At 39.6% G+C, this 17578-nt stretch overlaps 1 protein-coding gene across 20 annotated transcripts in view; it reads left to right on the top strand.

Annotated features, from left to right (window-relative positions):
• LOC109878241 (uncharacterized) overlaps positions 1-17086 on the top strand; it is a 205849-nt gene extending 188763 nt beyond the window's left edge. For all 20 annotated transcript variants that reach the window (XM_031820161.1, XM_031820149.1, XM_031820155.1 and 17 more), the window contains 6 exons: positions 12337-12669; positions 12780-13010; positions 13484-13574; positions 13685-13736; positions 13830-14065; positions 14373-17086. In XM_031820161.1, coding sequence (XP_031676021.1) covers positions 12337-12669; positions 12780-13010; positions 13484-13574; positions 13685-13736; positions 13830-14065; positions 14373-14439 — 1010 coding nt within the window. In that variant the 3' untranslated portion in view covers positions 14440-17086. The remainder of the gene's footprint in view (positions 1-12336; positions 12670-12779; positions 13011-13483; positions 13575-13684; positions 13737-13829; positions 14066-14372) is intronic.
• Positions 17087-17578: the final 492 nt, after the last annotated feature.

Below are 17578 nucleotides of genomic sequence, written 5' to 3'. Positions count from 1 at the left end.
ATCAGAATACTATTATGTTACTGTATATGTACTAATCAGAATACTATTATGTTACTGTATATGTACTAATCAGAATACTATTATGTTACTGTATATGTACTAATCAGAATACTATTATGTTACTGTATATGTACTAATCAGAATACTATTATGTTACTGTATATGTACTAATCAGAATACTATTATGTTACTGTATATGTACTAATCAGAATACTATTATGTTACTGTATATGTACTAATCAGAATACTATTGTGTTACTCTATATGTACTAATCAGAATACTATTATGTTACTGTATATGTACTAATCAGAATACTATTATGTTACTGTATATGTACTAATCAGAATACTATTGTGTTACTGTATATGTACTAATCAGAATACTATTATGTTACTGTATATGTACTAATCAGAATACTATTGTGTTACTCTATATGTACTAATCAGAATACTATTATGTTACTGTATATGTACTAATCAGAATACTATTATGTTACTGTATATGTACTAATCAGAATACTATTGTGTTACTGTATATGTACTAATCAGAATACTATTATGTTACTGTATATGTACTAATCAGAATACTATTGTGTTACTGTATATGTACTAATCAGAATACTATTATGTTACTGTATATGTACTAATCAGAATACTATTGTGTTACTGTATATGTACTAATCAGAATACTATTATGTTACTGTATATGTACTAATCAGAATACTATTATGTTACTGTATATGTACTAATCAGAATACTATTATGTTACTGTATATGTACTAATCAGAATACTATTATGTTACTGTATATGTACTAATCAGAATACTATTGTGTTACTGTATATGTACTAATCAGAATACTATTATGTTACTGTATATGTACTAATCAGAATACTATTATGTTACTGTATATGTACTAATCAGAATACTATTATGTTACTGTATATGTATGAATTTTCTTTCTTAATCCTAGTACTGAATATAATGTGTGTAAATATAATCAAGGATTAGAACAATGACTGTCTGTTCCTTGGTAGAAGTGAATGAACTAAATCTTCAGACTGGCTAGAATGCTTATCTACACCGGAAGACCTTGGCTCAGCCATAAATTATATTAAATTGGTAGGGAGACGATGTGGGAAGGCTTGAGATACTGCCTTTGTACCAGGGTGGGAGAAGAGACGGGTTGGTACTGGAACTAATGACGTCATTTTCAGTTTATAACCTGTGGTAACCTGTATCGTGTTCAGTACTCTCGTGAATAAACTCTGCTGATTGACTTTAAGACTGGGCTCTGTCCATTATTATAGAATAAGGGTCTTACAAATCCTTATGAATTGACAGAGTGTTTAATTTTAATTGGGTATTAAAACATAGAGCAATTTAATTCCTGTAACAATTCCATAACTGCAGGTGGCAGTAAATCGCCAACCTTGGCTTTACACCTGTTCAAACAACACACTCCAGGTGGCAGGATGCACCCTTTTAGTTCATTTACCCACTCATAGAAGTAGTAGAAGAAGAAAATGGACTACTTCAAAATGGAGATGGCCTCAATGGCACTGCTTAGTTCAAACTGCCTGTGACCTCACTGAAGCAAAAATGGGACAGATACAAAGAGTTCTCTATCATTCTCTATGGTGACATAATGTAGACTATCATCACTTCTGTACGTGTAATGTTTACTGTTCATTTTTATTGCTTATTTCACTTTTGTATATTATCTACCCCACTTTCTTTGGCAATGTTAACACATGTTTCCCATGCCAATAAAGCCCCTTGAATTGAATTGTAGACCTCTCTCTCTCTCTCTCTCTCTCTCTCTCTCTCTCCCTCTCCCTCTCTCGCTCCCTCTCCCTCTCCCTCTCCCTCTCCCTCTCTCTCTCTCTGTCTCTCTCTCTCCCTCTCCCCCTCTCGCTCCCTCTCCCTCTCTCGCTCCCTCTCCCTCTCCCTCTCCCTCTCCCTCTCCCTCTCCCTCTCCCTCTCTCTCTGTCTCTCAAGCCTGACCAGAGAAGACGAGACATGACACCATTGCAACCCTGACCACCGTGCATCAAGGGAGTAAGAGCAGTATGAGGAAGAGCAGAATACTGCATTTTGAAGAAGAGGATGAGGGACTGTGTGATGAGGATAAGGGACTGTTCCCTATTTTAAAAGGGAACAGGAGGCTTGGATAGAATGGGGGGTGTTGGGTTGTATCACCCCTTTTGTAGTCCTCTGACACACAGACAGAACATTGGACATACAGTATGAGTGTGTGAAGTGTCAGTCAAAATGAAGAGGAGTGCACCTCTGATTTCCGTCTCCCTCAACCTGAGCTGTGAAACATGTCATCATTGATGTCACATGATCAACATCATCTTTAGACCATATTGTGGACACTGTCTGACCTGCTAATTTACTGACAATTCAAACTTCTGCCTGGACAAGACAATTCAATCTTCTGCCTGGACAAGACCATTCAATCTTCTGCCGGACAAGACCATTCAATCTTCTGCCGGACAAGACAATTCAATCTTCTGCCGGACATGATAATTCAAACTTATGCCTGGACAAGACCATTCAATCTTCTGCCGGACATGATAATTCAAACTTCTGCCTGGACAAGACCATTCAATCTTCTGCCGGACATGATAATTCAAACTTCTGCCTGGACAAGACCATTCAATCTTCTGCCGGACATGATAATTCAAACTTCTGCCTGGACAAGACCATTCAATCTTCTGCCGGACATGATAATTCAAACTTCTGCCTGGACAAGACCATTCAATCTTCTGCCGGACATGATAATTCAAACTTCTGCCTGGACAAGACCATTCAATCTTCTGCCGGACATGATAATTCAAACTTCTGCCTGGACAAGACCATTCAATCTTCTGCCGGACATGATAATTCAAACTTCTGCCTGGACAAGACCATTCAATCTTCTGCCGGACATGATAATTCAAACTTCTGCCTGGACAAGACCATTCAATCTTCTGCCGGACATGATAATTCAAACTTCTGCCTGGACAAGACCATTCAATCTTCTGTCGGACAAGACCATTCAATCTTCTGCCGGACATGATAATTCAAACTTCTGCCTGGACAAGACCATTCAATCTTCTGCCGGACATGATAATTCAATCTTCTGCTGGACATGATAATTCAAACTTCTGCCGGACATGATAATTCAAACTTCTGCCTGGACAAGACCATTCAATCTTCTGCCGGACATGATAATTCAAACTTCTGCCTGGACAAGACCATTCAATCTTCTGCCGGACAAGACCATTCAATCTTCTGCCGGACATGATAATTCAAACTTCTGCCTGGACAAGACCATTCAATCTTCTGCCGGACATGATAATTCAATCTTCTGCTGGACATGATAATTCAAACTTCTGCCGGACATGATAATTCAAACTTCTGCCTGGACAAGACCATTCAATCTTCTGCCGGACATGATAATTCAATCTTCTGCTGGACATGATAATTCAAACTTCTGCCGGACAAGATAATTCAAACTTCTGCCTGGACATGATAATTCAAACTTCTGCCGGACAAGATAATTCAATCTTCTGCCGGACATGATAATTCAATCTTCTGCCGGACAAGATAATTCAATCTTCTGCCGGACAAGATAATTCAATCTTCTGCTGGACATGATAAGTCAAACTTCTGCCGGACAAGATAATTCAAACTTCTGCAGGGCAAAACAATGGTTTTATATTGCTGTTTTGTTTGTTTGTTAACCAAGACATACATACAGTTTGTTTGTCTGTTAACATAGACATACATAATGTAGACCAACATACAGTTTGTTTGTCTGTTAACATAGACATACATAATGTAGACCAACATACAGTTTGTTTGTCTGTTAGCCTAGACATACATAATGTAGACCAACATAGTTTGTTTGTCTGTTAGCCTAGACATACATAATGAAGACCAACATACAGTTTGTTTGTCTGTTAGCCTAGACATACATAATGAAGACCAACATACAGTTTGTTTGTCTGTGTCACGTTCTGACCTTTATTTCCTGTGTTTTGTATTTAGTTAGTATGGTCAGGGAGTGAGTTGGGGTGGGCAGTCTATGTTTGTTTTTCTATGATTTGGGTATTTCTATGTTTCGGCCTAGTATGGTTCTCAATCAGAGGCAGGTGTCATTAGTTGTCTCTGATTGAGAATCATACTTAGGTAGCCTGGGTTTCACTGTGTGTTTGTGGGTGATTGTTCCTGTCTCTGTGTTTGCACCAGACAGGACTGTTTAGGTTTTCGCACATTTATTGTTTTGTTAGTTATTTCATGTCTAGTTCCTTTATTAAAGAACATGAATAACCACCACGCTGCATTTTGGTCCGCCTCTCCTTCACCACAGGAAAACCCTTACAGTCTGTTAGCCTAGACGTACATAATGTAGACCAACATAGAGAATTTTAGTGTGAATTATGCTTTGCATGTGAATCTATGTGGAATATATTTGGATGGTGTTTCATTTATTTAGGGTTAATATTTTACAAGCATTTTTAAGTGCAGAAAAACAGCATGGGCAGTGCCATTAAGGGCTGTCTCCATTTTAAAGTAGTTAATTTACTCTTCTTCGGTGAGTTTAATGACGTGGTTTCAAGTATAAGACTTGTGCATGCTATTTTGAGGCCTCTGAGAGCCATATATTGTTCGGGAGACTTATTGTAAGAGTGAAAGTAGGAGTAAGAGTTATTGAGTGGATACTTCATAAGAGCTTTAGGAGTAGTATTAACATGAGACACAGTGATGGTGGGTTGTGTTTAGGAGTAGTATTAACATGAGACACAGTGATGGTGGGTTGTGTTTAGGAGTAGTATTAACATGAGACACAGTGATGGTGGGTTGTGTTTAGGAGTAGTATTAACATGAGACACAGTGATGGTGGGTTGTGTTTAGGAGTAGTATTAACATGAGAGACAGTGATGGTGGGTTGTGTTTAGGAGTAGTATTAACATGAGACACAGTGATGGTGGGTTGTGTTTAGGAGTAGTACTAACATGAGACACAGTGATGGTGGGTTGTGTTTAGGAGTAGTATTAACATGAGACACAGTGATGGTGGGTTGTGTTTAGGAGTAGTATTAACATGACACAGTGATGGTGGGTTGTGTTTAGGAGTAGTACTAACATGAGACACAGTGATGGTGGGTTGTGTTTAGGAGTAGTATTAACATGAGACACAGTGATGGTGGGTTGTGTTTAGGAGTAGTATAAACATGAGACACAGTGATGGTGGGTTGTGTTTAGGAGTAGTATTAACATGAGACACAGTGATGGTGGGTTGTGTTTAGGAGTAGTACTAACATGAGACACAGTGATGGTGTGTTGTGTTTAGGAGTAGTATTAACATGAGACACAGTGATGGTGGGTTGTGTGTAGGAGTAGTATTAACATGAGACAGTGATGGTGGGTTGTGGTTTTGTTGGTTTAGATGCACTTCAGATGTCACTTCCCTGTTCTACTTTCCTGTCTGTCCCCTGACAGGCCTCCTGAATCATATCAGAAATCTATATATGCACATTAGACTATTCAGAATATGTTCCTCTGTAGCTCAGTTGGTAGAACATGGCACCTGCAACGTTATGGGTTTGATTCCCGGGACCACCCATAGGTAAAATATATGCACAAAAACTGTACATTGCTTTTGATAACTAAATGGCAATATTTATGGACAGCAGACTACAATAGACCACACAGTTAGTACAGCAGGCTATGGTGATGTTCATTCCTGCCTCTCCTAGATACAGCTTCTACCAGTACTGTACAACAGAGGAGGCTGGTATATATGAAGATGGACTCATTATAATGGCTGGAATGAAAGGAACAATCTAGAAGAAAAAGAAACAGACACCTATTTAGACGAGGTGCTGGCTAGAGGTGCTGGCTAGGGGAGTAGAACACTTGAAAATAAAAGAGATCCGCACACCAGGAGCTCAGATTCAAAAATGTAATTACCAACGTTTCGACAGCCAAGCTGTCTTCACCAGGGTGTAATCACAAACACTGCGGGATGACTCGGTTATGTAGTGTCAAAAGACACAGGTGTCTGTAATCATGGCCAAGAGTGGCCTAATATCATTGGTTAATTATCAAATATTAAAATGGCATACAAAGAACAGCATACAAACAACAAATGGAGAGCATACGATCATAAATTCATTTGACTACACAAGCTTCTAAACAGTTACAATGGCAAAGTCACAATAATCACAAGAATGGCTTCAGATCAAAGTCTACGTTGAGACCGAAGGGAGCAAGGGTCTTTAAGTTAAAGATCCAGGCAGCCTCTCGTTTTAACAATAAATTATCAAGGTCACCCCCTCTCCTAGGGAGGGTGACATGTTCGATGCCAATATAACGCAGAGACGAAATCGAGTGGCCTGCCTCCAAGAAGTGGGCCGCAACTGGGTAAGTAAAGTTTTTACACCTAATGGTGCTACGATGCTCTGAGATACGTACTTTTAATTTGCGCTTTGTTTTACCCACATCATTTTTACCACAAGGACAAGTTATAAAATAAATAACTGCCTTAGTGGAGCATGTGATAACACCTTTAATTGGGATCTGTTTCCCTGTTTGTGGGTGTTTGAAGGATCTATATTTATAAGTGCCATTGCATTGAGCACAGCCATTACTTTTGTATTTACCATCCAGTAGGGGCGCAAATAGACGTTGTTCAGGAATATCTTGTTGTGGTAAATCAGAGTGTACCTATTGATCTCTGAGCCCCGCGAGAATACGACCAAGGGAAGGTCCGAAAACACATTACCGAGACTATCATCGGATTTTAGAATGTGCCAATGTTTGTGAACAAATTCCCTTAATTTGTTCAGAACGCTTTGAATAGCGGGTAGTTAGAACACAAGAATGCGTCTTTTTTTTTCTTTCTCAATGTCAATATTAATCTGATCATTTTGTAGCCCCTCTCCTTGAACTTTCTTTGCGTCTCAGCCATATTTCTGTCGAAATCTGATTGTTTTTTGCAAATTATTTTGATTCGACAGAATTGGCTGTAGGGCAAACTATTTTTCAAGGGAAGTGGGTGACAACTATCAGCCCTCAACAAACTGTTTACGATCAGTAGGCTTCCTGTAAAGATCAGTGTATAGAACATTATCTTCACACAAGATCAGAAGATCAAGAAAAGTGATTTGACGTGTATCAGATTGCATAGTAAATCTCAAATGATCAGAACAGGAGTTAAGAAAAGCAGAAAACGCCTGGAGCTGTTTTGCATCACTCCTCCATAGAACAAAAATATCATCAATATACCGTTTCCAAATAATGATGTGAGGCAAGAAAACATTTTTGAGAGGATTGAAAATAGACTGTTTCTCCATGTAACCCACATACAAAGTAGCATAGTTAGGAGCCATGGGGGATCCCATAGCAGGACCCTTCGTCTGAATAAAGAAATCATTCAGAAACATGAAATAGTTATGTGTGAGTACTATTTCAGCCAATGTTATAATGCATGCACTGGAAGGTAGTCCATTAGGGTCACGTTGCAGAAGAAAATGTTCCATAACTTCGATACCGCCCTCGTGTGGAATATTTGTGTATAACGACTCAACGTCAAAAATAACTAACAAGGTATTCTCAGGGAGAGGATCAAGAGATTCAATGATAGGTGTCCTTTACAAAGGAGGGGAGCTGTTCTGTGAGTGGTCTAATAAAAAAGTCAGAATTAGGGGAGCTAAAGCATTCCCTTAAACGGATGTTTCTAAAAAACTTGAACATGTTTACCTTAACATCAAAATCGTCGCAATGGGTTGTAGGCACAAAATATAACCCTTTATTAAGCAAAGAGACATGGGCAGGGCTCAATATCTTGGAATGACAGGAACATCATTCATTTTATGACCATTACTTCCCAAATGAATGAGGACATCATGATGACTGGAGGCTGCAGTAATGTTGAGATGCCAGTAGGTGGAGCTCTAGTCTAGAACACTGAACCTTCAGTACCACTTTGATGCAGCTAATTAGGAGTGATGGTCCTGGGTGTTTAAATTGAATGGGTTCTAATTGAATAACATCAATGAACTTTGACCTGTATATACAGAACTCAGAAGGGCAAGGTAGGTCATTAAAATGATAATGTTATAAATAGTATAGTCAACACATTGTTTACATGGTTCTGTCTGTAGTATAAAAGACCACAGTGAAAATTGACACATTTTTTAAATAAAATAAATATATGCCCAGACTTGTCTTTTACACCATTTCTGTTCTATTACAGTAACAGCCCTTTTCTGGTGTGTTGGTCTGGTTGCCATGTTAATGTCTTTACTAAACAGGAAGGACAGTTCTGCATCCACTACTTGTGTTCTGACTGCTTTTATAAGGTTTCAACACTTACTTCTTGTTTTCACTCACTACCAGACAGTTGACTCACTGTACAAGACCTCTCCTCTTCACTTCACTCTGTAAGTACTCTTGACAATATCTTGAAATATAGTTTCTGGTTATTTGTATTTAGTCATAAGTCATATACTTGAGGGTAATGTATCATTTTACTTCTCGTTATGTTTTGAGCTGTGTTTTGGTTGTTACATCAGGGCCAGTATTCATAAAGTGTCTCGCCCGGTGTGGGTGATTGTGTGACACAGTGGATTTATCTGAGGGCCCTTTAGGACCAGACTGATAGGGAGTAGGGTTGACATCTATACTGTGTAGGATGTGTGTTTTAACTTTTTTTAACATCCATAACAACCAACTCTCTAGACTTTGATACAGACTCCATGGGCCTTCACTACAGACAGTGTGTGTGTGTGTTTGAATCACTTGCTGTTTATCCTCACAGCTTGGGGATAGGTGCTATATTGAACCTTGTCATCAGTCTTTAGGCTGCTGTACAGCTTGATGGACCGTAGAGGATTGAACATTTATCCTCCTATATTTGGGGTTCTGAGAATAAAACAGCTTCAGAACGATCAATGTAGAAATATGTGTTTACAGTAATACAGGTCTGTTCAATAAGTTGTTGTTGTTGATGATATGATGATTACTACGTAGTTATTCACCAGCTATAGAGTGAAATGTTTATGTTTCTAAGACTGCAGGGTGGGAGATGCAACAATGTCCTTGAGAACAGCAGGAAGTGTGTTGGTGGTCTTTCTCTGGTCTGTAGCAGGTATGGTCCCTTTCATAACTGTTTTAGTTGCCCTGTGTTTCAATTTATCAACATGTCTAAAAGGTTAAGAGTCATAATATTGTTCTGTTTGGCATATCTACTTCACTTTATATATTGGTCTTCTACTCCTCATTGAGAGATGCTTATCTGTGGTTTCCATTCACATCCAACTCAGAAACTATGGCAACAAAATGTGGACAAACAATACTGTTAGTGAGAGCCATTTTTGTATTCATTTTCATTTAATAGATGTTGTGTTGTGTGACTGTGTGTTTCAGTTGTACTGGGTCAGGATGGATGGAGTGTGACATACACCAATCAGAGTATCTGTGCCTTGAAGGGGTCAACAGTGGAGCTGACCTGCTCTTTCAGATATCCCAGTGGTCATAAAGTCACATCAACCTTCTGGTTCACTAAAATTGAGACTGAAGACCTAGGTCAGGATCCAGAGTATGCAGGTCGTCTGGAGTATCATGGAGATAAGAAGAAAGACTGTACCCTGAGAATCACAGACCTGAGAGAGAGAGACTCAGCTACGTACAAGTTCAGATTCATAACAGATCAGGAAGGAGGGACATTTACTGGCAAACTTGGAGTACCTTTGTCTGTCACAGGTACAGTAAAGGTGTTTTATGTTCAATTACAATTAGTTCTGACAATTGTTGTGGTGTGTATGTACAATAGTCTGTATAACATAGGATTTCTTCCATCTTTGTATTAGAGTGATAAGTCAGTGATAAAGGGATTTACAGTGATATTGTTTTTTCTCCAGTTCTTCAGGTGAAGGTGACTGGTGGACATCAGGATAAGACACTGACCTGTAGCACCACCTGTACTCTGACTGACAACCCCACCTACATCTGGTACAAGAACGGACAACATATAAATAAGCCCACTTCCCATCAATACTCTGTCAATAGTTATTATTCAGACAGTTACTCCTGTGCTGTAAAAGGCCATGAGGATCTCCATTCTCCTGCAGTGTGTGAGTATGAATGAAACTAGTATTTTATGTAGTATAATTTAGAACCAATAAGAATGGTATTACTTTCTCTATCAGTATTCTTAACAATATACATTGGAATGATAAACAGTTTTATAGATGTATGTACATGTATTTATTTTGTTTGAAACTTTTTATGAACCTGTCCAATACATCTAAAACATTGAGTCTCATTTTGGTTTCAGGAATTGATCACCTACATTTTGTTTCAGGTGTTGTGGGTGAGAGCTGTATGAATGTGACTTACACCCATCAGAGTATCTGTGCTTTGAAAGGGTCAACAGTGGACATATCCTGCTTTTACACACATCCCAGTTGGCATAACGTCACAGAAGTGTCCTGGTTCAACAAATGGGAGTCTGGTGTCACTAAAGACCTGAGCCTGAACCCAGAGTATGCAGATCGTGTGGAATACCATCGACAAACAGAAAAGGACTCCACCCTGAGAATCACAGACCTGAGAGAAAGTGACTCAACTGAGTACAAGTTCAGATTTACAACTGATAAGGCAAGATGGGGGTACAGTTTCCCTGGAACATCTTTGGCTGTCACAGGTAACACTGCATAGCACATTATAAAGGTTTGAAGAGTCGTGATGTTAATAATTAACTCAAACCAATTCTGAACCATATACTCTTTTTTTGCTCTCCTTTAATTCAGGTTCTCAGGTGGAGGTGACTCCTAAATGGAGTTCAGAGTATAAGACACTGTCCTGTAGCACCACCTGTACTCTGACTGACAACCCCATCTATATCTGGTACAAGAACGGACAACATCTAGATGAGAGCACCTCCCCCCAGTACAAAGACCCAGTCTCCAGTAACTATGAAGACAGTTACTCCTGTACTGTAAAAGGCCATGAGGATCTCCATTCTCCTGCAGTTTGTGAGTGTTTATTTATTAATAAGGGACAGATTGAAATTTACTGTGGAACGGGACAGGACTGGTCTTCAAAGTGTAAAATATTTTCACTTGACCCTCCCCTTGTACTGTAAAATAAATTGAACACCCTCCCCCTCATAGAATTAACTCAAAATAATATTTTCGACCACAAATCAGAATAACTGTAGCGACCTGCATTTATAAACGTGAATACCGACTTTGCCACTTTAGCCTGCTTTTGTGGCCTGATCGATGCCACGCAGGGCTACGGGCCAGAAGGTTGAGGGTTCCCGACCACCACAGACAAGCTCACCCTGCCTGTTCTATTACACTGCGATCATATACAAAATATATGCAACACATTTTCCACCAACAGGTTTCTGTTCCAATGCAGCACACAACCAATAAACAAAGCATACTGACTTCAGGCACTTCAATGTCATGGTTTGTGTTTTCAACACCACAATAAATAGACAATGTAAATCTGGACAAACAGAGAATACATCCCTCCCTACCTTGTAGTCTTACCCAGTATTGAAGGCCTGACAATCTCTGAATGTCATTCAACTTGTTGGTGTTTTGTAACTAATGTCTCTTTCCGTTCATCAAATGGCTGCTGCTCAGTTTGGATTGATTGACTGATTGATTTTATTTGTCAGTTAAAGAAATACATATATAAACCATATTATTTTAAGTGACCAGGATTGTTGTTTTAAAGGATTGTACAATAAAGTTGGGGACTTATATCCATTGTGGTCCCTATGTTTTACATAAATACATATACAATTATACTGAACAAACATATAAACGCAACGTGCAACAATTTCAACCATTTTACTGAGTTACAGTTCATACAAGGTAATCAGTCAGTTGAAATACTGTATATTCATTAGGTCCTAATCTATGGATTTCACATGACTGGGCAGGGCCACAACCATGGGTGGGCTTGGGAGGGCATAGGCCCACCCACTGGGGAGCCAGGCTCAGCCAATCAGACTGAGGTTTTCCCAACAAAATGGCTTTATCACAGACAGAATTACTCCTCGGTTTCATCAGCTGTCTGGGTGGCTGTTCTCAGATGATTCCGCAGGTGAAGAAGCCGGATGTGGAAATCCTGGACTGAATGTAAAAAAACACACAATCCTCCCCTAAACAAAAACTAAATAAATCCCTAATACATCACTGTAAAACTGTATACAATGTATATCTGTGTTGGTTTCATTTTGTAATATGAGAAATGTTAGCATTTCTAGATAGAACTGAGAATACAATCTGTTGACCTCTTGTTATGTCACTGTGTTTCAGGTGTTCAGGGTCAGAGCTGCAACAGAGTGACTTACACCAAGAGGAGAATCTGTGTCTTGAAGGGGTCAACAGTGGACATATCCTGTACTTATGTTGGTTATTATTACGCCACATCATCATTCTGGTTTAGAAGTGATAAGTCGACACCTGAAGACCTAACCACAGACCCAGGGTATGCAGGTCGTGTGGAGTACACTGGAACATACAGAGGTCCCTTCACCCTGAGAATCACAGATCTGAGAGAGGAGGACTCAGCTGAGTATCGCTTCACTTTTAAAGCAAACAACATTGAATGGGGTCATAGTTTCCCAGGAACAACTCTGTCTGTCACAGGTAATACTACACTGTATGATACAACTGTAAATCATAATGAATTACAGGATGAATATATGAACCATCCTGTTAACACAGAGGTGTATGTGGTTTTATACATATTGTTTCAGGTCTGCAGGTGAAGGTGACTCCTGCTGCAGAGGGACAGAAGACACTGACCTGTAGCACCACCTGTACTCTGACTGACAACCCCACCTACATCTGGTACAAGAACGGACAGCGTCTAGATGAGCCCACTTCCCAACAATACTCTAGTAATACCCTAGTAGTGTTGGGTCATTCTGTGGACAGTTACTCCTGTACTGTAGAACACCATGAGGACCTCCACTCTCCTGCAGTGTGTAAGTATGAATTAATCTACTATTCTACTTAGAAAGCATCAAAAACTTTATATCAATGAGAAGAGTATTACTGCTTTATCTCTACATATTCATCATTACATAGAAATGACAGACAACGTCATAGATATATGCATGTCTATAGTGACAATGTTCAGTACCTCAGACACTTGAAGAATAGTTTAGTAGAGACACTCAAGTCCTAAAGTGTATTATTATTGTTCATGTTTTGTGTAAGTGAGAGTTTTAGATAAGTGAGTGATAGTTTTAGTAAGTGAGAGTTTTAGATAAGTGAGTGATAGTTTTAGTTTAGTGAGTGATAGTTTTAGTAAGTTTTAGTTCACCTCTGGTGAAATAGTGGAGGGCAGTTCAGTGACTCTGACCTGTAACAAGTATTGTATTAATGTCCTGTATTATAGTTCATTTTAGTTTATTATATAATGCCATGTTCTCATATCATCCATATTTTATTATAGGGAAACAAACCTCAGTTCTGACTGCAGCTGTAGGAATCATAGTGGTTGTTCTGGTTCTCATCCTCTGTCTCTCTGGACTCATGTGGTTCAGGTGAGTGAAAATGCATATTATCATGTTGTTCATTATTTAAATGTAGCCCTCTGATTTGTTGTTAACTTCATTTATGAAGTAATGTATTTATTAATTAATGTGCAAAACAGGAAGAATGCCTCCAAACCCACCAACACAAGAGACACAGCAGACGTTGGACAGGTGAGTCTGTTGGAATCAGAAGGAGACTGTGATGACTGTATTCTTTGTGGAACATTTCCACTCCTCATGTTGTGTGTCCTCTCTCTCCATCAGGGAGACACTAGTCCAGTGTTTGACAACGTCTCAAACATGGCCATGAACTCTACTGCAGCACAGACAGCTGACACAGACATCCAGGATGATGTTCACTACGCCAGCGTCCACTTCTCTCGTCCCAAAAACCAGGAATTGTCTCTGTACTCCACCGTCCAAGTGCCTCAACCCCAGAAAGAGGATGAGGATGTCCCGTACGCTGCTGTGAAATTCAACCTCCCTATTGCTGCCACCCGGTGAGCATATTCTGCATTAAGGTCATTCATATGCTGCAGTTTATTGTAGGAGATGTCATCAATAAGCAAAACGGTTGACCCTTTGTGACCACTATGAAGTCAAACTATGAACCCAACAATGGACATCTCAGGACAATTACTATGATATGTCTATAATGAGGGAGTGATGTGATGATGGTTTTGAGGAATTGTTCTTCTGTTCCAAATGGCACCCTATTCCCTAATTAGTGCACTACTTTAGACAGAGCCCTATAGGGTGACACCATTTGGGACACTGTCTTTGTTTCATTTTTGTTTCTCTCTTCAGACACGCAGCAGCACAAGCAGCTGAGGAGGACTCCTGTGTTCTCTACAGTACAGTCAACAAACCCTGAACCAAGAAGACCCAAACACTATAAACCCAGAACCAAGAAGACCTGAACACAGCAAACCCAGAAAGAAGAAGACCTGAACACAGCAATCCCAGAAAGAAGAAGACCTGAACAGAACAAGTTTGACAAAAACCTTGTATATCTTGACCTGTATATTTAAACTAAGTGATATAATGCATGTGGAGGTGTGGAATATTGACCATTATAAACTGGGTGGTTTGAGCTGTGAATGCTGATTGGCTGACCGGCGTGGTATACCAGACCGTATACCATGGGTATTAACATTTGTGTTTACTGGTCTAAGTACATTGGTAACCAGTTTAAAATAAGGCACCTCGCTGTTTGTGGTGCATCCAAGCACTCCGCGTTGCATTGTGCATAAGAACAGCCCTTAGAGGTAGTATATTGGCCATATACCACACCTCCTCAGGCCTTATTGCTTAACTTTATAATGACAACAAGGCACTTCAGGGGTTTGTGTTATATGACCAACATACTGTTCCACGGCTTATTTTAAACTGGTTAACAACATAAATAGAACAGTAAACAAGTATTTTTACGTCATACCCGTGGTATATTGTCTGATATACAGTATAGACTTCTGAAATGCTGTTTCAGCCAATCAGCATCCAGGGCCAAAACTACCCAGTTTGTAATTGTATTTAATAATATATTCCCTCTGGTAGACACTTTTGTCCAAATTCACACAGTCATTACAGTCATGCCTGAATATATTTTTCGTATGGGAAGTCCCAGCAGAAATGGAACCCATGCTCCATGCTGTACCAACTGAGCCACAGGACGACTCTATTCACACTTAGAGTAGGAGTTCTGATCTAGGGTCAGTTATGACTTTTAAACTATGATGAATTAGAAAGGGACCTTAACATTTTTATATATATATTTTTACATTGAAAAATGTTGTATTCCTGACGTAGGAAACCTTGAGTTCCAGTTATATTTTACAGTGCATTCAGAAAGTATTCAGACCCCTTGACTTTTTCCACATGTTGTGATGTTTCAAACTTTTTCTCAAATTGATGAAATAGTTCTCTCCTCATCAATCTACACACAAAGCCCCATAATGCTAAAGCAAAAAAGGTTTTTAGACAATTTTGCAAATGTATAAATAAAAAAAAACGGCAATATCACATTTACATAAGTATTCAGACCCTTTAATCAGTACTTTGTCAAAGCACCTTTGGCAGCGATTACAGCCTCGAGTCTTCTTGGGTATGACGCTACAAGCATGGCACACTTGTTTTTGGGGAGTTTCTCCCATTCTTATCTGCAGATGTTCTCAAGCTTGGTCATGTTGGATGGGGAGCGTCGCTGAACAGATATTTTCAGGTCTCTCCAGGGATGTTCGATCAGGTTCAAGTCCGGGCTCTGGCTGGGCCACTCAAGGACATTGAGATTTCTCCCGAAGTAACTTCTGCTTTGTCTTGGCTGTGTGCTTAGGGTCCTTGTCCTATTGGAAGGTTGAACCTTCACCCCAGTCTGAGGACCTGAGCCCTCTGGAGCTGGTTTTCATCGAGGATCTCTCTGTACTTTTCTCCATTCATCTTTCCCTCGATCCTGACTAGTCTCCCAGTCCGTGCCGCTGAAAAATATCCCCTCAGCATGATGCTGCCACCACAATGCATCCCTTTAGGGATGGTGCCTGTTTTCCTCCAGACGGGACGCTTGGCATTCAGGCCAAAGGGTTCAATCTTGGTTTCATCAGACCAGATAATCTTGTTTCTCATGGTCTGAGAGTCTTTAGGAGCCTTTTGACAAACTCCAAGCAGGCTTTCATATGCCATTGGCTTCCATATGGCCACTCTACCATAAAGGCCTGATTGGTGGAGTGCTGCAGAGATGGCTGTCCTTCTTGAAGGCTCTCCCATCTCCACAGACGAACTCTGGAGCTCCATCGGGTTCGCCTCGCTGACCAAGGCCCTTCTCCCCCGATTGATCAGTTTGGTCAGGTGGCCAGCTCTAGGAAGAGTCTTGGTGGTTCTAAACTTCTTCTATTTAAGAATGATGGATACCACTGTGTTCTTGGACCTTCAAAAATACAGAAATGTTTTGGAACCCTTCCCCAGATCTGTGCCTCAGCACAATCCTGTCTCGGAGTCCTAGAGACAAATCCTTCGACCTTAATGAATGTTGCTCTGACATGCACTGTCAACTGTGGGACCTCATAGACAGGCGTGGGCCTTTCCAAATCATGTCCAATTAATTGAATTTACCAGAGGTGGGCTCCAATCAAGTTGTAGAAACATCTCAAGGATGATTAATAGAAACAGGATGCAGCTGAGTTCAATTTCGAGTCAAAGCAAAAGGTCTGAATACTTATCTAAATAAGATATTTCTGTTTTTTTGTTTTAATACATTTGCAGCGACTCCATGGCTTTATTAAATTCGGCTATCTCTGTATGCTGGGGAGAAACAGTCCGTTTGTTGCCATGCCACTATTTATTTTTCCTAAACACTCCCATCGCATTATACACCTTTTATTTACTATTTTCCAAGGTAGAGCTACCCACTTTCCCAGATAATAATTTATTAGTCACATCACTTAATTTCTCCTATCAAAGCCTACTTTATAATGTCTACACTTTCTTATCTCTTTATTTATCCACTTGCTATATTCTCTCTTAGCCTATCTTACTTTTTAATTCCTGATTCATGGTTTTAGTGAAACAAAGTCTCTCCTGTCCTTCAGGCTATTTTTAAATTGCAGCCTCTGTTGCTACAGAGTGCCAGAGTCGCCTGCTGTTTTCCTCCTATTTCGTTTACAGGGCTCGTGATATTTTAAAATTCTTTCTTCCTACTTCGCATCCGTTAGCCTAGTGGTTAGAGCATTGGACTAGTAACCGGAAGGTTGCAAGTTCAAATCCCCGAGCTGACAAGGTACAAATCTGTCGTTCTGCCCCTGAACAGGCAGTTAACCCACTGTTCCTAGGCCGTCATTGAAAATAAGAATTTGTTCTTAACTGACTTGCCAAGTTAAATAAAGGTAAAATAAATAAAAAACATATATTCTATCCTTGTTTAATACCTCTTTTTATCACCTATTGTATTTTTTACAATGGTCGTTTAACACATTATCACGTCAATGTCTTATCATTATTTTTTCCTTTTGCTCAATGTTTAT

The sequence above is a fragment of the Oncorhynchus kisutch genome, unplaced genomic scaffold (assembly GCF_002021735.2).
Source record: "Oncorhynchus kisutch isolate 150728-3 unplaced genomic scaffold, Okis_V2 scaffold3072, whole genome shotgun sequence".
Lineage (NCBI taxonomy): Eukaryota > Metazoa > Chordata > Actinopteri > Salmoniformes > Salmonidae > Oncorhynchus > Oncorhynchus kisutch.
This window is presented reverse-complemented; position numbering and strand designations above follow the sequence as displayed.